Genomic DNA, 17698 nt, shown 5'->3' with positions numbered 1-17698 from the left:
ACCAAGAGTCGGGGATTTTTTTAAGGAACTGCTGAGTCTGCTCACCGATGCGTCTCTGGGTCGAGTCGGGGGCAGGCCTGACCCACAGCTTCCCTCCGGCGGATCCCGTGGCGTGGCCGCCCCTGCACACCAGCGAGCTGCCGCTCGGGGGAGTTTCCACGGCGATGCGCACACAAGCGCTGTTCTAATTTTATTTTCATCGCTTACCCGGGTGTCCCACTTCCTCTGATCCTTCAGTGCCACTGAGAAAATCCTCTCTGGGAGTCCCCAGCGGGTTTTTCCTCCCCTAACCAATCTCCCACCCCGCACGCGTCCGCAAGAGAACCGAGAAGCTGCCCGCGGCCCTCTCCCGTGCCTCTCGTCACCCTGCCCTGCCGTGTAATCGGCATTGTTCGTGCCCTCTGAAACTTTTCGGCCTACACTGACCGGTATTTTTCTACTCTACCAGCCTGTTTACTGAACCAGTCTTGGATGGGTTTACCGTCCCCGGGGCCAGTCGGTCGGTCGTATGAATTTTAGCTCCTACAGGCACCCCGCTCTTACTCGGACTCTAACGCCCCTCTTAACTTCTTGAGGTAAAAGCACAGAGCGGTATTTTCGGAAGCGCCCCGTTTCCCGCTGCCACACTGAGAACGCCCAGCTTTCTCCAGCCCCACGGTAAGTTCCGGACGGCTGGCTGCGGGCGCCCCGGACGGCCTTTACACCTGCTGCCGCGCGGGACGGGCCGAGGGACGACCAGGCAGCAAAGCACGTGAGCAGAGCCCGCCAGGAAGTGTTCACAGTGCGAGGGTGCAGCCGCGATGCTGTTCGCCCGCCATCAGGCCGACCCCCCACTCTGGGTCAACAAAGACAGAACCACACGGGTTCCTGGAGGGCGTGGGAGCGCCAGCCCCGCCCCGTGCCTCTGAGAACCACAGACGGGGACGGGGACGGGGATGGGGACGGGGAGGCGAGGGGCCCCTGGGGGGCAGCGCCCCGCTCCCTCCAGGGGTGACCCAGACCCGCCCGGTGCCCCGAGTCAGGGCACGTGTGCCGCTCCTCACGTTGTTAATGACATGTGTTCCCGTGGGTGGCCAGCAGCTGTTGGACCCGGGACACAACACGTGAGTGACCACAACTGACTGTGACGACAATTCGTGCACCTCTTACACGCATCCCGAGAACACCACCTGGTTTCCGAGTTTCACGGTGAGCGGGGAGGGGGCGTGTGAGTGCCCAGCACGGGCCGGGGCCCTCAGCTCACAGACAGGGCTCGTGCACAGTGTGGTGAGTGAGCGTCACAGGCCTGCAGTGACCACCTGGCTGGGCCTGAAGGACGGGGAGAAGGTGGACACGGGTTTACGAGGGCCACGTGAGCGACCTGGGGAAGGCGAGCACCTTCGGGGGGCCCATGGGGTGCAGGAGGGCCCCGGCCACCTGGGCTAAGACCCCGTGTGTTTCCCGGGCTGCTCCCCAGGACCCCATGACCCTGCCTTGACCTTGCCCCAGCACTGGGCCCACGTGCTGTCCACTGGGCTCAGCCCTGCCCCGGAGAGGCAAACGGTCCGCAGAAGGGGCAGGACTCGGAAGGCTTCCTGCAGCCTCTTCCAGAACGTTCTGTGGGCTATGGCCACTCCTCCTGAATTCCAGGCTACCGGCTGGTTGGACCCTCCTGTCCCCTCGCATCTTCTGGCCCACCTGCGTCCTTCCCAGGCCCGGCCACCTCCCGGTGCCCTCGCTGTCCACCACGCCCTGTGCCCAGCCTGTCGGAGCACGCTCAGAGTTTCCAGCCACAGGACCACAGGCAGGGCAGCCGTGCCAGCCACACGGACGTTCTCAAGTGTGCTGGGGCCGAGGAAATGCGTGCTCAGAACGTCCTGGCTGGACTGGAAAACAAACAGGGCCACAAGCAGACGAAAGGGGCCAACTGGGCTGTTTCCAGGCAGTTCCGGCTCAACGTTCGGGAGGCACTGTAATTAGCAACTAGGCTGGACACGGTATTTCCTTCCCGGAGCCAGTGGGGGGCGTCCCATTCCCCAGTGGGAGTGCGCCGGGAGGCAGAGGGAGGCCCCGGGGAGAGAGCGGGTCTCCGCTCCCCACAATCTGAGTAAGACCCAGCTCTGTGCTGGACTCCCTGGCTGGGGCGTGCCCGCTCCCACCGGAGCCCCCCTCAGGGCGGCCCTGGGCCGGAGTCAACGGGGCCTCAGGGAGAGAATGCTAGCCTTGCCCCCGGCAATGGCACAGGGCAGGGGCCAGGGGCAGCAGTGGCACACGGGGAGGAACGCTGCTGACCAAGCAGGAAAAGGCTGCTAACACGGGACCGCGTCCCCTCCAAGATGCTCCGAGGGCTGCGGCCTGTCCCTGTCGGGAGCCCCAGTCACCCTCAAAAGGGCCAGGCCGGCCCTCCCATGAGCTGAGGGTTTATAACCCAGTCCCAGGGGGGGCCGTGGTGACAGTCCCTGGCTGAGTCGGTTCACGCTCCTTGGAAGCTGGCTTAGATACACGGTCCCATCGGAAAGGGGTCCCCAGGGACAGACGCTGCCCTCCAGGTTCACGGTTGCCCTGAGTCACAGAGCAGCTGTTCCGGCCCGGTATGCTCTGTCTGGAGTCCCCGCTGGAGCAGACCCAGGCGCAAGGAGACCCTCACGGCCGCCTGCAGGCTCCCGGCACTATTTCCTGCCAGACGGAACCAGGGCTCCTGGGCAAAGGCACTCCCAGCGGGGGCAGAAAACGTGGAAGGGGTACCTGGAACCCAGCGGCACAGCGGAGATGGGGAAGGCAGGCAGAGGTCCCCGGGCCCGGGAGCCCCCGCGGCAGACATGCCACTGTTACCACGGTAAGAGCCATCGATGAGGTAACGGAACTTCACACGTGCTCACGAGTCCATCAGCCAGGCGCACACGCCCCACCTCACTGGGGGCCTCCGCGGACCCCAGGAGACCAGCTCCGAGTGGCACCCGGGCCAACAAGGACGAAGAATCAGGCATCGTGCTGTCCATCCCGAGACTGTCCCTTGGGGCAGCCACGGGGAGAACCCGGGAGTGTCCCCACGGGCTTCCGGAACCTCACCACTCGCACACACCCATGTGAAGGGGCCTGTGTGGACGGAGACAGACATGTGAGCCGGGCGCCGTGTGGATGAGCCACGTGACAAGCCAACAGAAACAGAGCCTCCTGATTCTGGATCAGAAGACACGAGAGACACGGGGAGGCGATCGGTAAAACGCAGAGCAAGACGCTCAGGGACAAAAGCCCCAAACACACCGTAAGAAAATAAAAGCAAGGAGCTGGAAGGAGGCTCCAGGGGAGGACGTGTGTGAGGCTCCGGGGTTGACGCCCGCGGCCCTGCTCGAGACACACGCGCACCCGGGAGCATCTACAGGTCAAGTCTGGGCTTTGCTTGCGGATCAGTGAGACCAGGGAGAGAGCGGGCGTCGGCGAGACCAGAGTGGCCGGAAGTTGGCGACTGCTGAGGTGGGCGAGGGTGGGCATGGGGCTCACTACGTTTTCTCTGCTTCAGTGTTAGGGGCTGAACCGTGGGCCCCCCTTCAGTACTGATGCCACAACCCCCAGCCCACCTCCCGACGTGCCCGTACTGAAGACAGGGCCTTGGAAAGGGTATTAAGGTACAATCAGGTCACCAGAGCAGACCCTAATTCCATAGGACAGGTGTCCTTATACGAAGAGGAGACTAAGTTACAGACACGCACAGAGGGGCAGCCGGTGAGGACTCACGAAAGTCACGGCACCTCCACGCCAAGGAGAGAGGCCTCAGGAGGAACCCACTCTGCCCACGCCCGGGTCTCGGGCTCCCAGCTCCCAGGACTGGGACAGATAAACGCCTGCTCTTAAAGTTGCAGGTCTGTGGGGTCAGCACCCGAGCACACTCACTGGCGTCCATCTCAAACCTCCCGGAGGAAGACGGTTCTAATGTAAAACGTTCCCCGATTCTCAGTGAGCTCACCGGATCCGTGGTCTGGAGCTGTGGTCACAACACCCCCGCTCAGGCTCACCTGGCAGCCACTCCCTCCTCTCTGCCAAGGCCATGAAGGCCACCAGGACCGCCGACATCATCGTCACGCAAGCTGGTCCAAGCGCCTTGTGTTTCACAATCAACACAGAACCGCCGACAGGGTGCACGAGAGACAAAGACCTCGGGTGCACACGAGGAAGGGTCCCCGGTGTCTCCACCTGTGCCGCCCTGTGGCAGGCCAGGTCACTGCAGTGACACGCGTCCTCGCAGGGCGTGCACAGGCTGGCCAGGCACCGAGAAACCGTGCGCCCCCAGCGCACACCGAGGGACCCCAGCCTGCGGTGCAAGGTGCTATCGGGGGGAGGGCAGGTTGCAGGGAGAGCGGGTTCCAGGGCCAGCGTGCTTCAACTGCAGAAAGGATAATCACCACCATCCAAAGGACACGAGAACGTGTTCCCAAATGCACTAGAGAAAGATGCACCCTCCGTGTGATTTGAGAAAACAGGAGACACACGCGGAGGCACCTGCCGGCCACACACAGTGACACACGGTCCTACCCTGCACTAGTTCCACCCAGCGGCTTAGAAAGTGTCAGGGAATGGCGCTCACACACGGCGAGCACCCCATCAGCCCGCAGGCCGCACACGCCCCTCCTGGAGGCTGCCGGACACACAGACGAACGAGAGAGCGAACGTGGGAGACCACAGCTCGGCACCGTGGCCATGAGGCTGAACACAGGGCCCCGGGGCCCACCGGCTGTGGGGGAGGCCAGGTGCACCTGGGGTTCTGCAAACAACCGTCTTCTCCCACGAAGCTGCGCGACAAGGCGCTACGGGTGACAGCTCAGGGAGCCTGTGTGTGCAGCTGGCGGGCCCAGCTCCCCGGGAGCCGCTCGCGCGGGTGTTGCTGCTGACAGCACAGCCGGATGGTGCCACCAGGGGACACTGAGGCGATGGTCACTGTGTGACAGGTGCTGGTGGCCAGCCAGAGGGAGGAGCTTCGAGGACGTACCAGAAGGGACCGGCTCCTGGGGGAGGAGCTTCGAGGATGGACCAGAAGAGACCGGCTCCCGGGGGAGGAGCTTCGGGGACGGACCCAAAGGGACCGGCTCCCGGGGGAGGAGCTTCGAGGATGGACCAGAAGAGACCGGCTCCCGGGGGAGGAGCTTCGGGGACGGACCCAAGGGGACAGGCTCCCGGGGGAGGAGCTTCGGGGACAGACCAGAAGAGACCGGCTCCCGGGGGAGGAGCTTCGGGGACGGACCCAAGGGGACCGGCTCCCGGGGGAGGAGCTTCGAGGATGGACCAGAAGAGACCGGCTCCCGGGGGAGGAGCTTCGGGGACGGACCAGAAGAGACCGGCTCCCGGGGGAGGAGCTTCGGGGACGGACCCAAGGGGACAGGCTCCCGGGGGAGGAGCTTCGGGGACGGACCCAAGGGGGCGGGCTCCCGGGGGAGGAGCTTCGGGGACGGACCCAAGGGGACGGGCTCCCGGGGGAGGAGCTTCGGGGACGGACCAGAAGAGACCGGCTCCCGGGGGAGGAGCTTCGGGGACGGACCCAAGGGGACAGGCTCCCGGGGGAGGAGCTTCGGGGACGGACCAGAAGAGACCGGCTCCCGGGGGAGGAGCTTCGGGGACGGACCCAAGGGGACAGGCTCCCGGGGGAGGAGCTTCGGGGACGGACCCAAGGGGACCGGCTCCCGGGGGAGGAGCTTCGAGGATGGACCAGAAGAGACCGGCTCCCGGGGGAGGAGCTTCGGGGACGGACCCAAGGGGACGGGCTCCTGGGGGAGGAGCTTCGGGGACGGACCCAAGGGGACAGGCTCCCGGGGGAGGAGCTTCGGGGACGGACCCAAGGGGACCGGCTCCCGGGGGAGGAGCTTCGGGGACGGACCCAAGGGGGCGGGCTCCCGGGGGAGGAGCTTCGGGGACGGACCCAAGGGGACCGGCTCCTGGGGGAGGAGACAGGGCTGCCACCTTCGCATCAGTTAGACCCCAGTATTCGGACGGCACGTTCTTCCAGAACAACAGAGCCCAGTGAGCGCAGGGAAGGGAGACGATCACGAAGGAGCGAGGCCCGGGGGGATGGTGGAGCCTGGATTAATGGGGGTGCTACAAATACAGCGAACACGGGAGAGGGTCCAGGGGGGACCACGGGCACCCTGAGCTGGCAGTGAGGTGCCATCTGAGCGGTGGCCTGCCCACACCCAGCAGGACGGGCTCCCAGGGCCGAGCAGGGAAGTCCCAGACTTGTGGACACTGGGGGGCTCCCGGCCCAGAGACCCAGCTCACTGGCTGAAGGGACGCCTCAGGACCAAGTCCCCGAAGGGCTGCCGTTCCGGGAGCCACACTGAGAGGGAACCAGCTAGCCCCATCAGGTAGGCCCGGTGGCTCAGGGGTTAGCGCGGGCTCATCTTCTGAAACGAGCCTGCACAGGGCTCAGGCGCTGAGGGCACCCTGGCGTCTGGGGTGGGTCTTGTAGTTTCCTCACACAGCACCCTGGGGGGCTGGGCTGGCCTGGGTGGCTCCAGGCTCTTCCCACGAGGAGAGGAGAGATGAGACACACGGAGTCTGCAGAAAGATCGCCAGGGCAACGTGGGATAAACAGAGGAGAACCCTACCTGGGGAATCGCTCTCTTCTCTTTGCTGTCACTTACTTAAAAATTCGAAAGCAAGTTGTTTTTGAAAATCCTGATTTAGAACAGACAGAATATTCCGAAACTGGGAAGCCAATGCCCAATGTCCCCCCGCCCCCCGAGCCTGGTCCAGGAGGGAAGCGGTCCGCAGAGCCACGTCCCCTGGGGCCACTGTCCCCCGACGCAGCAACAAAACACATACATCTACCTTTCCTTCTAAAGAACTTAGAAAACGTGCAGCAACTGTCACAGGAGAGCCATCAGCTGGCAGTCCAGTGCTTCCCTGCACAAACCCCCGGCCTCGGAGCCTCGGAAGGAGAGTGGCCATGCGGACCCAGCGCTCTACAGATGCCTGCCCAGCAAGCCAACCTCAGAAAGCACATCCCCTCTGTGTCCCCACAGGGGGACGGAGCAGGGGACGGGGAGCACGCTGTGCCCCAAACGCACGCGGCAGGGGTGGGGATAACCACCTCCTTCCAGTAGCTTCCTTACTGGAAAGCAGACAGAGGGAGCCGCGCCCTGAACTGTGCTGCGATGCTCCCACGTCCTCACGCGCGGCTGCTCTCACGCAAAGACTCCCCTCCACGAAAAGACAAAACACGGAGCGAGGCTAGAAATCCGGGGCGGGGGCGGTGCAGGGACGTGGGGGTCACGTCGGAGGCCAGCTCTGTCTTCACTGGGCCTCCTGCGTGACTGTCATTGTTTACTCTGGTGTCAAATCCCCATCGGACTGACCGTCCTTTCCTGGCTGATGTGTGCAGGTGATGGTCTTCTCGCCCCTGGGCTCCCACGGTCCCTTACACTGAAGCCGTCTGTCCGGCCATGTGACTGTCGGGCCACGCTCACCGATACACAGAAGCTATTTTTTCTCAGCTCTCCCACTCAAACCTAAAATTAAATATAGCGTTCCTAAAACCTGCTTTTTCCCTCAACCCGCAGGCAGCCCTGGTCCTGTCCGTCCGGCGCCCCAGTCCTGTCTGTCCAGGAGCTTTCAAACCTCATCTCGAGCACACTCACCCAACCTGGAGTTTCTGCAAAAGGACAGTCTTTCGGTAATTCACTCTGAGTTTGCAACCTGCAACGCAGTCCAACGGCAGAGCCGTTTTCCCAGACACACACACACACACACACACACACACACACACACACATCGTGCCTGACACGCTGGACGGCCTGGCTCGTCGGGCAGCAGCAAACAACTGTGCGGTTCCCTGCGGAATCAGAGTTGCTCTGTCCATGGCACCCCGGGGCACGCACCCCGTAACCAAGGGAATCTGCATTACTCGGTCCTCCTCACCTGCCCTTTGACGAGCGTCTGAGGGCCCGGGGGCGGAGGTCAGAGCCTTGCAGGGGCTCAGGCCCGTGTCTGGTCTGTCACCAGGCACTTCATGGGGTCCCGTGTGCAGGCCCCCGGCACCAGGGCCCACACACAGTCCAGCTGGCGAGAGAGGCGTGAAGCCAAGTGCGTGGTCAGCGGGCAGCCAGGAGGGCAGTTCAGGGCCCCCGGTGAATGCAGCAGACGGAGGCACGGGGGGCCCCGAGGGGGCGGGCAGGGCACTCGGGGACATCAGGAGATGCCTGCCACACAGACTCCAGGTCCCCAGGAAAAACCACCAGGGGCTGGGTCCCCAGGCAGGGGAGGGACGCAGCGGCCGGTGGAGAAAGGCCTGGGAAAGCAGGGACCTCGGTGTCCCTGCTGCACAGACAAGAGAATGAAGGACCGGACGGGCCTGGGGGCAGAGAGGAAGACCCCCGGACCCCTGCCGCACTGCCACTGTCACGGCCGCCACCTCAGCTGCCCAGGCTCCCCCGCTGGCGCTCAGCCCTGAGAGCACGCTGCTGGGCAGCGGCACGATGCCCCCTCCACTGAAGACCCGCTCCTACCTGAGCACCTCTGAGCTCCCAGGGCCCCTCGTGTGCCCCCGTCTCCCCCCCAGTCTGGGCTTCCCTGAGCTCTCGTCCGGGCCACATCAGGGTTTCAGCCCGAGTGCACCTGCAGAGAGCCCTGGGGGCGGGGGGGGGGGGGGGGGCAGCGGCTCGGGCTGTGAGTAGGCAGAACACATGTGCTGGAGAACAAGTTCACCGGGCCAGCGCACACACGCCAAGTGTCTATCGCGAGCCAGAGCCAGCGTGCTCCCGACGCCCACACGGCATGCACACCAGTGGGGACAGCCCTGGCTGGCTCACAGCCCTGCGGGCAGCAGCAGGCGGGGGAGAGGGCTTGCCTGCGGGCAGGGGCAGGGGCAGGGGTGGGGAGGGGAGGGAGCGCCTATCCTCCAGGGGAGGGGACGGGAGAGCTCCGCGCTACCTGGTGGGGTTTAAGGAAAGACAAGAAGTGCAGGGCCCTGCGTGGAGGGAGGGGGCGGTTGTGGGTGTTCCCGGCCGGCCCCTCCCGGCTCAGACGGCCAGCACACGCCCTCGGCCTCCGCCTCTCCTCGCCCCTCCCACCCACGGAGTTTCCCGCAAAATCTCATTTCCTCAGGGTCTTCCGGACCCCTGAGCTAGAGCCGGAGCTCTGTCCCCGGTCCCTGTGACTCCACGCTGCCAATCCTGTGCCCCCCCAGACGTGAAATTCCAGGCAGGCCAGAGGCCCTTCGCGGGTCCCGGGTCACCCTGAGAACTTAGCGCCCCGGCCTGGCTCTCTCTTGGCAGGTGCTCAGGAACAGACCAGCGGGACAGAAGCAGGAACACCATAAAGAGTAAGATTTCTGGGCTGGACGTTCCACTCTGGGGACGAGGCTCACATCCAGAGCAGGAATTGGCCCCAGATCCCTATTTAAAGACTGGAGGAACTCAGCGACAACTGACCCGTTTCCACAGGCGTCTCACCTGTGGGGCCAGGACACCCTGTAACTACACGTCCTCAGAAAGGGAGCTTTCCAGGCACAGAGCTCCCACCTACAGGGTGGCGGGAGCCCTCTCCCCCACAGATGGGTACAAGCCCAGGCTGGGAGCACAGCTGGAGGGGGACACGTCCTGGTGAGGCGCTGGGGGGGGGGGGGCGGAGGGGGCGGCACATCCTGGTGAGGGAGGGACTGGGAGGGGAGGGCCGCCCCGCCCCCAGAGGCACAGTGCCTCTCCCAACCTAAGGGGGCTAAGGGGAGGGACCAGGACCTGACCAACCAACCAGGGAGTAGGCGGGAGCAGGGAGGGAGCACGGAGAAGGCCCCCTGTCCCTGTCCGCTGAGCAAAGGAGGCTCAGAAGCAAAGCACAGGGTCAGAATGCAGCGGGGCCTTTGGGGATGAGCACCTGAGTCCCTGTGCCCCGGCCGCACCAGGAGCTGTGAGCTAACCTGCCCACGAAGCGTCTGCTCCTCCCACAGCTGCTGCCCCGGGACACAGCAGGGCCCGGCCCTGAAGCTCAGTCCTGACAAAGTGACGCTCAGGTCAGGTCCATCCATCCGAGGACACAGCCCGCAGCTCCTAACAGCAGTGTCTCAGGTCGGGGCGTGTCCTGGCATGGAAGAGGGCGCAAGGGTCCTGGGGAGCAGCTTACCGTCGCTCGCCTCACGGTCAGGACTGCTTCAGCCACGAGCAGAGCAGAGCGCAGTCCGAGGGGCAGGGAACGTGCGAGGGGCACCAACCTGCCCTGCCCCGTGGGGGCCTCAGGGCTGGCATGAGGCAGGGAGGAAGAAGACTGAGAAAAATAAGTAACTGTCAATCCCCCCTCCCGCCCCCCCGCCAGACGCACCTGAGAGGCACAGACCCGGTCCCCCCAGCTGCTCACCCCCACAGACACACCTGGCCTTGCGCCCCAGGAAATCCCTTATCTCTAGGGCCCTCGGCAGGATCTGAATAGAAGAATCTTGAAATTCAAGAGCTGAAGCATTTCCAGAGACTTCCAATCATTCGGCAAATATCCAGAGAGCCTGTGGGGCCCAGGGTCATAGCACATCCTCAGTCCCTCGCAAGGGGCCCCTCCTGGAGCCCTACGATGCCCTGCCTCCAGCTGCAGACACCCCCGTCCAGGCACCTCCTACCCCACTCCCCTCACAGACCGAGCGCCCCCAGGACATCTCCGCTCAACCTCACCCCCAACAGCTGGCTTCCCCAAAATGATGGCTCCAGGGCACCATCTGCGGGAAGCTCCTGGGGAACCCCCAGGCCCTGTCCCCCAACTGCAGGGAACCCCTTAACCACATGCCGCCTCCAGCCCCCAGCTGTGTGAGTCCCTCTCCAGCTGCAAGGAGACTCGAGGGTACAATCTGTCCCCCACCAGCTGTAGGGAGCTCCCAAAGCATCCTGGCTGTCTGCCCACCCAGAGGTAGGGAGGATCCTGGCTCTGTCCCCCCAGCTGCAGGGAGGATCCTGGCTCTGTCCCCCCAGGTGTAGGGAGCTCCCAGAGCATCCTGGCTGTTCCCCCCCACCACCCAGATGTAGGGAGGATCCTGCCTCTGTCCCTCCAGATGTAGGGAGGATCCTGGCTCTGACCCCCCCAGCTGCAGGGAGGATCCTGGCTCTGATCCCCCAGATGTAGGGAGCTCCCAGAGCATCCTGGCTCTCCCCCCCCACCAGATGTAGGGAGGATCCTGGCTCTGACCCCCCAGCTGCAGGGAGGATCCTGGCTCTGTCCCCCCAGGTGTAGGGAGCTCCCAGAACATCCTGGCTGTGTCCTCCCTCAGATGTAGGGAGGATCCTGCCTCTGACCCCCCCAGCTGCAGGGAGCTCCCGGCCCACCGTAACACTTTCGGGGTGAGGGTGGGTCTCACACCAAGCCTGGCAAGGGGTGGAGAGGGGCCTGGGAGCTCGCTACCCCAACTACCCTGGGGAAGGGGAAGTGTGGAGTGGGCTGGTCCAAGCGCTCCTGGGCACAACACACAAAAGCCGCCGGGACAGGATAGGAGGGCGTGGGGTGGGGGCCGGAGGCAACAGTGGCCGTGGCTGCTCTGGGGGGCAGGGGAGGGGGACTCTGAGCTTGGGAGCTGCTGAGCTCCGTGGGCCCACGAGGACGTAGAGCTCGTGAGTCACGTGGCACAGAAGTGACTAAGGACTCAAGTCCTTCCTGCTGGTGAGAGACTTAGCGCCACAGGGACGGGGTTCCGCTGTGGGCCCTACGCTGGGAACATTCAGGGCCTGATCCCAACCAGGCCCTCAGCCCTGGGATTCCCGGCTGTCTTGGAGCAGGGTCACTTCTGGGCATGCTCTATATGGAGCAGACCTGCCCTCCAGGCCTCAGGGACTCTGTCTGAGCCCGGCTCTGTGCCCCCGTCCTATGGGTTTCAAATATTAACACTGCTAAAGATGCTCTTCAGAAAGACTCTATGTGGGAAAAGGAATCACCACACTGGCTCTAGGACGGAAGGAAGACTCGTGGAAGTAAAAACGCCACGGTGTCCAGGCACCTGGAACACGTCCCACGTGTGAGCACTGACGGAGCCAGCGGCTCTGCCCAGGCCGGTCCCTGGCAGCTTCGCGGGGCGTCAGCAGGTGTGAGAGAACCGAGGGGGCCCTGTGCTAGAAGAGGCGGGTGCCACTGCTGCGTCTGCGTTTAAGGGCAGCATTTAGCAGAGGTGCCCTCACTGAAGTGTGCGAGGCTACCACACGGGGAAAACACAAAACACCAGGAACATGCAACTCGGTCACGCTGCTGCCCATCGTGAAAGGGAGGGCTGCAGGATGGCTGACTGGGCCTGAGAAGCACAAGCACTGTCCTCACACTTCAGACACACCCTTCGCTCTGGCCTCCTTTGCAAAATAATCTGCAACTTACTAAAGGCGTGCGGAACACCAGAAATGTGGGAAACACTCCTCGTCCCGACCCACTGCAGCAAACTGTGCGGGGCGGGCTCTGGGGACGGGACGTTCGGTCCAGGACGTGAAGGTCAGAGAGGCGGAAGGCCCCGGGGGCAGGAAGGTGAAGGAGCAAAGTGCCAGCGAGGCCCCAGGTCTCTGGCAGGGTAGGGGTGAAGCTCTATGAAACACGATTTGTGGGAGTCCTGCTCAGACTCGCAGGAACAGAGCGCTCAGGACACGTCCTCGGACTTTCTCCACCATCTGGGCGAGGCCTCTGGTGGGCGGATGCCTGCGGGGGCAGAGGGCGGGCAAGCACCGGCTTCTGCAACAGGGCGCCTGACTGGCCAGTTTCAGGGACAAAACCTTCGTCTAAAACGGGACGTAAAACTGACAGTACTTTGTTCAGTACTCTGAAATGAAGAAGAACGCAAAACACGACCGCGTGCGCACGTCCATACTTGCGTGTGTGTGCACACACACACACTGAGACTCTGTTTCAGGACCAGAGAGCAGGCAGGATGGAAAGTCAAGTCTCTCCAATCCCGGACCCCCTTCCCCACTCCCCGACGCTGGCCACAGTTAAGCGCAATGTGCTCGCCCTTCCGGAAAATGACAGCCGGATTACAGGCGGCTCTTGGTGCATTCGGAGAGACAGCCAGTCCCCGAGGGCAGGGCTCATGGGCACTGAGCCTGCCTGGGCGTCCGGGGACCTCGGAGTCTACTCACCTGGGACACCAGGACGGGCGTGGGGCCTCCACCCCCTGCCTCGGGGGCTGTGCTGCCCGGCCAGCGGCAAGGATGCTGCACCTTACTGGGCCACACGTGCACCAACGGAGGCCGTGCTCTCAGGCTCCCAGGGCCCCGCTCCAGAGCCTCAGACTCCCAGGCATCTGGGGGGGGCCCCGGGCCCCGCTGCAGCCGGCCCTCTGTGTCTTCCCACGCGACACCTGCTGTCCTGGAAATCCTCATTCCCATGTTATGTTCCTCCCGGAATTCCATTGCCACCCACGGCTCACGAACACCAGAGTCAAGCTGCCCTCCCCTTTACGCACCCCTTCACGCTCTTCAGCAGAGCAGTCTCGTGCGTGGAGTACCCAGACAGAGGGGCAGCGGGAGCACTGGGGTGGGTGCCCGGAAGCCTGGCAGGTCAGAGAAGCAGCTGGGAGCCACCAGGCCTGGAAGTGTGCGGGGTGTGGGACCCCCGGCCCCAGGAGGGCCACACCTGACTCGGGATGCAGGCTGGAACCAGGGGCACCTGCTGCTTGCCTGCCTCCCTCCCTCTTCTTTCTTTCCTTCCTTCCTTCCTTCCTTCCTTCCTTCCTTCCTTCCTTCCTTCCTCCGTTTCTTTCTTTCTTTCTTTCTCCTTCCTTCCTTCCTTCCTTCCTTCCTTCCTTCCTTCCTTCCTTCCTTCCTTCCTTCATCAAAACTCATGTATTTGGACAGAACTTGGAGACAAAGATCACCTGCCTCTGAGAAATTAAAACTGCACACAGGCCTCCCTGCAAATGTGCTGGGTCGGAGCCTGTCCCTGCGTTCAGCCTTGGCAATGCTCTCTGTGGATTTAACTGGGAGAAGGTGAACCCCGCAGTGTCCTCACATAAAGGACTCCGTTCCAAGATGTACAGGAAGCCAGACTGCTTTCTGGGAAGTACATTCTAACCCTAACCCTGGCCCAGGTCACAGGAGTTCAGAAATGAGGAAACATCAGAGCTGGAAGTGGGGTGCACTCACACCTGGGGGTTCCAACAGGAAGTAACCCCCAACACCCAGGTGACAGACACCACTTTGGGACTCCCAAAACAGCAAATCACCACGAGGCTAACCAATTCCGTACTATTCAGTTTTCATGTCTTAACGAGTTATTTTCTGCCCAAAGAGATACTTAAGCTCCTTCCTAAATCTGCTACTAAATGACAGATGGCCTGGTCATTAGCCTGCAGGTGACTAACAGCCCCTCCCCAGCGGCACAGGTGAGGGCAGGCGCCCTCACCGCCTTCCCTTCACTCGGAATTTAGGTGAGTCTCTGAGCAGCCCTCGGCTGTCTCAGTCACTGCTGGATCGGTTTATTTACTGATTCGGGAGGCAGGCTCTGTATGCTTGCACAGGCTAGTTTCCTCTGTGGAAACCTTTGCATAATACGGTGCAGAGAAGTAAAAAGCTTCGCAGAGAAGTAAAAAGCTTCGCAAAGCACTGCTTTGTGAAAAGCAAAATGTTTCTGCAAAGCGAAACTCGGAAGTTAGCATTTACAAGTTACATACTCCAGACCACGCTGGGGACAGCTGAACAGTAACCACAGCTTTGCCACCAACGTATAAATACACCACGATGATTCTGGCGAATATTCTGACACGGCCTCTGAAAGAGCGCAACCAGGTGTATACAAAGTAACCTTCCCTTTCTGAGGGGCTGAAACAGTCCACTCACCTGTTCTTTCTTGAGTGTCTTCCAGAAGCTGTGAGCCAACATCTAAAACCAGAACCTCTGCCTGGCGCTAAAGAACAGCTCCCAGAGCTGCTCCAAACCCCGGCGGCTCCACGACCCTGCGACCGGGGCCTGAGGGGAGTGGGGGATTTCTGGCTCGGCTCTTACATCTGGCCCCCTTCGCTCGTTCACTCACTCTACAGCTAGCTGAGTGTCCACAGTGCACCTCGCCTGAGCAGCAAGCACATAGCTTGGGACGGGACAGACCTGGCCCCTGTCCGTCCACAGTAATGGGGGCGAGGCTGCAAAAGTGACAGGGATGCAGAGGTAGGAGGCACAGCAGGAAGATGCAGGCTTACAGCAGCTGGCGCCCAGGGGTCGGGCTGCAGGTGGGGCAGGGCCTTGGAAGCCACCCGGAAGAAGAGTCAGGGCTCAGTCCCAGGGCAACCCTCAGAGGGTTCAGAGCCATGGATCACAGGCGCGAAGGGGGTCGGCCGGTGGGGGGGCCATTCAGGAGCCCAGAGGAAGCTGCTGCGCTCCTAACCCCCTCACAGCTGGGTAGGGCACCGCAGACGAGGAGTTCGAGTCCGCGAGCCAAGGAACGCAGCAGAGGGGGACCAAAGACCACACAGGCAGGCAGCGACTGGCGTCTGGCTCCAGACAGACACAGGGACAAGGCCCAGGAGCCGACTGGGATGGCCCTGCTTTCTCCCGTCACCAGAAGGGATGCCACCCGACCTTCTCTCCTCTGTCCTCAATCTTGTGCCCACCCTTCCCTCTCCCACCACAATAACCAAGTCCACCTAGAGGATGCTTCGAGAAAAAGCAGGCAGCCCACGACAACTTCAGACTGGGTTCAAGAACCCAGTTTGCACTTTGATATTGTTCCAAGTGAATAACTTTTTGCATTAAAGAAATCTAAGTGTCACCCGAAAAAGTTCTGTCACAGCGGAAAATATACTCTCCGTCAACTGGACAACAGCTAAACTCCTAAATCTGTACCTGTTTCTATTGCGGTTTTGGAGCTAAAGGAAAGGCTGTACTGAGAGCAGTCTTACAGAAACGCAAACACAAGGAACAACCAGAGGCCCAACATTGCCAGGAAGTGCACCCCACCGGGTCAGGGTGCCAGCCCCCACCGGGTCAGGGGGAGGCGCACCCCCACCGGATCAAGGTGGGCGCACCCCACTGGGGGGCGCACCCCACCGGGCCAGGGAAAGCGCACCCTACCGGGCCAGGGGGGCGCACCCCACCGGGTCAGGGAATGGAGCCCACCTTGGAAACCCTGGATCGATGTGAAGGAAAAGGACCAGTGTGGGGCCCCACTGCCTCCTGCAGGCCCCATCCTCAGCCAGGACCAGAGGGCGCCACGAACAAAACTGCACACTGTTCCCTCCCGTCACGGAACCGAGAGTACATAAAGCCGATTCCGCTACAGACGAACCCGGAGGGACCCCCCCCTGCACGCTCCGCAGAACACAACTTGCAAACGCAGAGGCGGACATCCTGCCGCTCCCTTCAAGGCACCTCGCGCGGGCTCGAACGAGCCACGAGGTCCCCACACAAGAAGCTCATCAAGCGACAAAGTCCCATCCCGGGGGCGGGGGGGCCGCGCCTGTCCCTCGTGGGGCCTGCGAGCGGCGGGAAGGGACGCGGGACCGGGGGACCGCGCGGCGCAGAGCGACGGGGATGCAGGGATGGCGGGAAGGGGGCGTGGGGAGAAGGGATGTGGGGCCCGGCCCGGGGGGAGGGGGGGGGCGAGCCAGAAGGGACGCGGACGGGGCGAGCGCGGCCAGCGGCAGGGCCGCGTGGGGGTCGCGGGCCGCGGGGGGCGGCGGGGTGGCCGCGGGGCCAGGCCGGCGAGACCCCCTCCCCGGCCGCAGGGGCTCGGGAGCGCACCCACCTGGGCCTTCCGCAGGGCGCCGAGGCGCAGCTCGTGCACGAAGGGGTTCCGCCCCGGGGGCGCCAGCCGCCGCGCGTCGCCGGCCCCCGCGCCGGAGGCGGGGGCGACCCGGGGACCGCGCGCCCGCAGCCTCATGACCGCCGCCCGCCGCAGGGAGCCGGGCGCCGGGCGCAGAGCGGGCGCGGAGCGGGACGCAGAGCGGGCGCGAGGCGCGGGGCGCGGGCCGAGGATGCGCGGCGGCCGGGGCGGGCGGACGCGCAGGCGCAGGCCGGCGGCGGCGTGACGCGGGGGGCGGGGCGGGCGGGCGGGGGGCGCCGGCGGGGCGAGGCCTGGGCGGACGGGGGCGGGGCGTCCCGAGAGCCCCGCCCCCGAGGGCCCGGAGGGCGGCCCCGCCCGCGCCCTGCGCCTGACCTCGGCTCCCGCCCTCCTCCCCCCCCCGCCCCCCCCCGCAGGGGGTGGCGGGGCGTCCCGGACCGTCGGTCCTGAAGGGCGCCCAGGCTCTGGCGGCGCCCCTCCCGCAGTGGCCAGACGGCGGGGACCCTCAGGCCGGGCCTGGCCCCCCCCGCCCCGCGCAGCGAGGCCCGCCACGTCGCCCCGTCCTGCCGCAGCCCCCAACCCCCAGCCCCAGCCCCAGCCCAAATCCCGAGGGACACGACGAGCCGGGCCGCACGTGCAGAGGCCCGCGCCGACTCTGTCGAAGCTCCACAGGGACGCGCCCAGACCCAGCTCTTGCCGCTTTTCCTGCTTGTCTGCCCTCGCTGGGACCTGACCTCCGTGGGCGGCGGCGGGAGGGAAAGGAGGTTTCCTCCGGGCGCTGCTGCCGGGTCCGTCTGTGCCCGTCCTGGCGGCGAGCTGCACCCCGAGAGCGGCCCTGCCCCGAGACGCACGGTCTCCCACCCGGGCAGTGCCATCCGCTGGAGGGGTGCACGGAGGCATTTGCTGATGGGACCCAGTGGTTCAACAGGGTCGTGAATCAAAGGATTCTTTCTGGTTGGCTCATTACTCCAGTTCATGGAATTACTCCCTTGCACGAAGGGGAGGCATTTGGGGATCC

The 17698-nt window shown here is 63.9% G+C and overlaps 1 protein-coding gene across 1 annotated transcript in view; it reads right to left on the bottom strand.

Annotated features, from left to right (window-relative positions):
- LPCAT1 (lysophosphatidylcholine acyltransferase 1) overlaps window positions 1-16889 on the bottom strand; it is a 46903-nt gene extending 30014 nt beyond the window's left edge. Inside the window, exon 1 of the mRNA XM_043601586.1 lies at window positions 16645-16889. Coding sequence (XP_043457521.1) covers window positions 16645-16779 — 135 coding nt within the window. The 5' untranslated portion in view covers window positions 16780-16889. The remainder of the gene's footprint in view (window positions 1-16644) is intronic.
- Between the last annotated feature and the right edge of the window lie 809 nt (window positions 16890-17698).

Source organism: Prionailurus bengalensis, chromosome A1, assembly GCF_016509475.1.
Source record: "Prionailurus bengalensis isolate Pbe53 chromosome A1, Fcat_Pben_1.1_paternal_pri, whole genome shotgun sequence".
Taxonomy (NCBI): Eukaryota; Metazoa; Chordata; class Mammalia; order Carnivora; family Felidae; genus Prionailurus; species Prionailurus bengalensis.
This window is presented reverse-complemented; position numbering and strand designations above follow the sequence as displayed.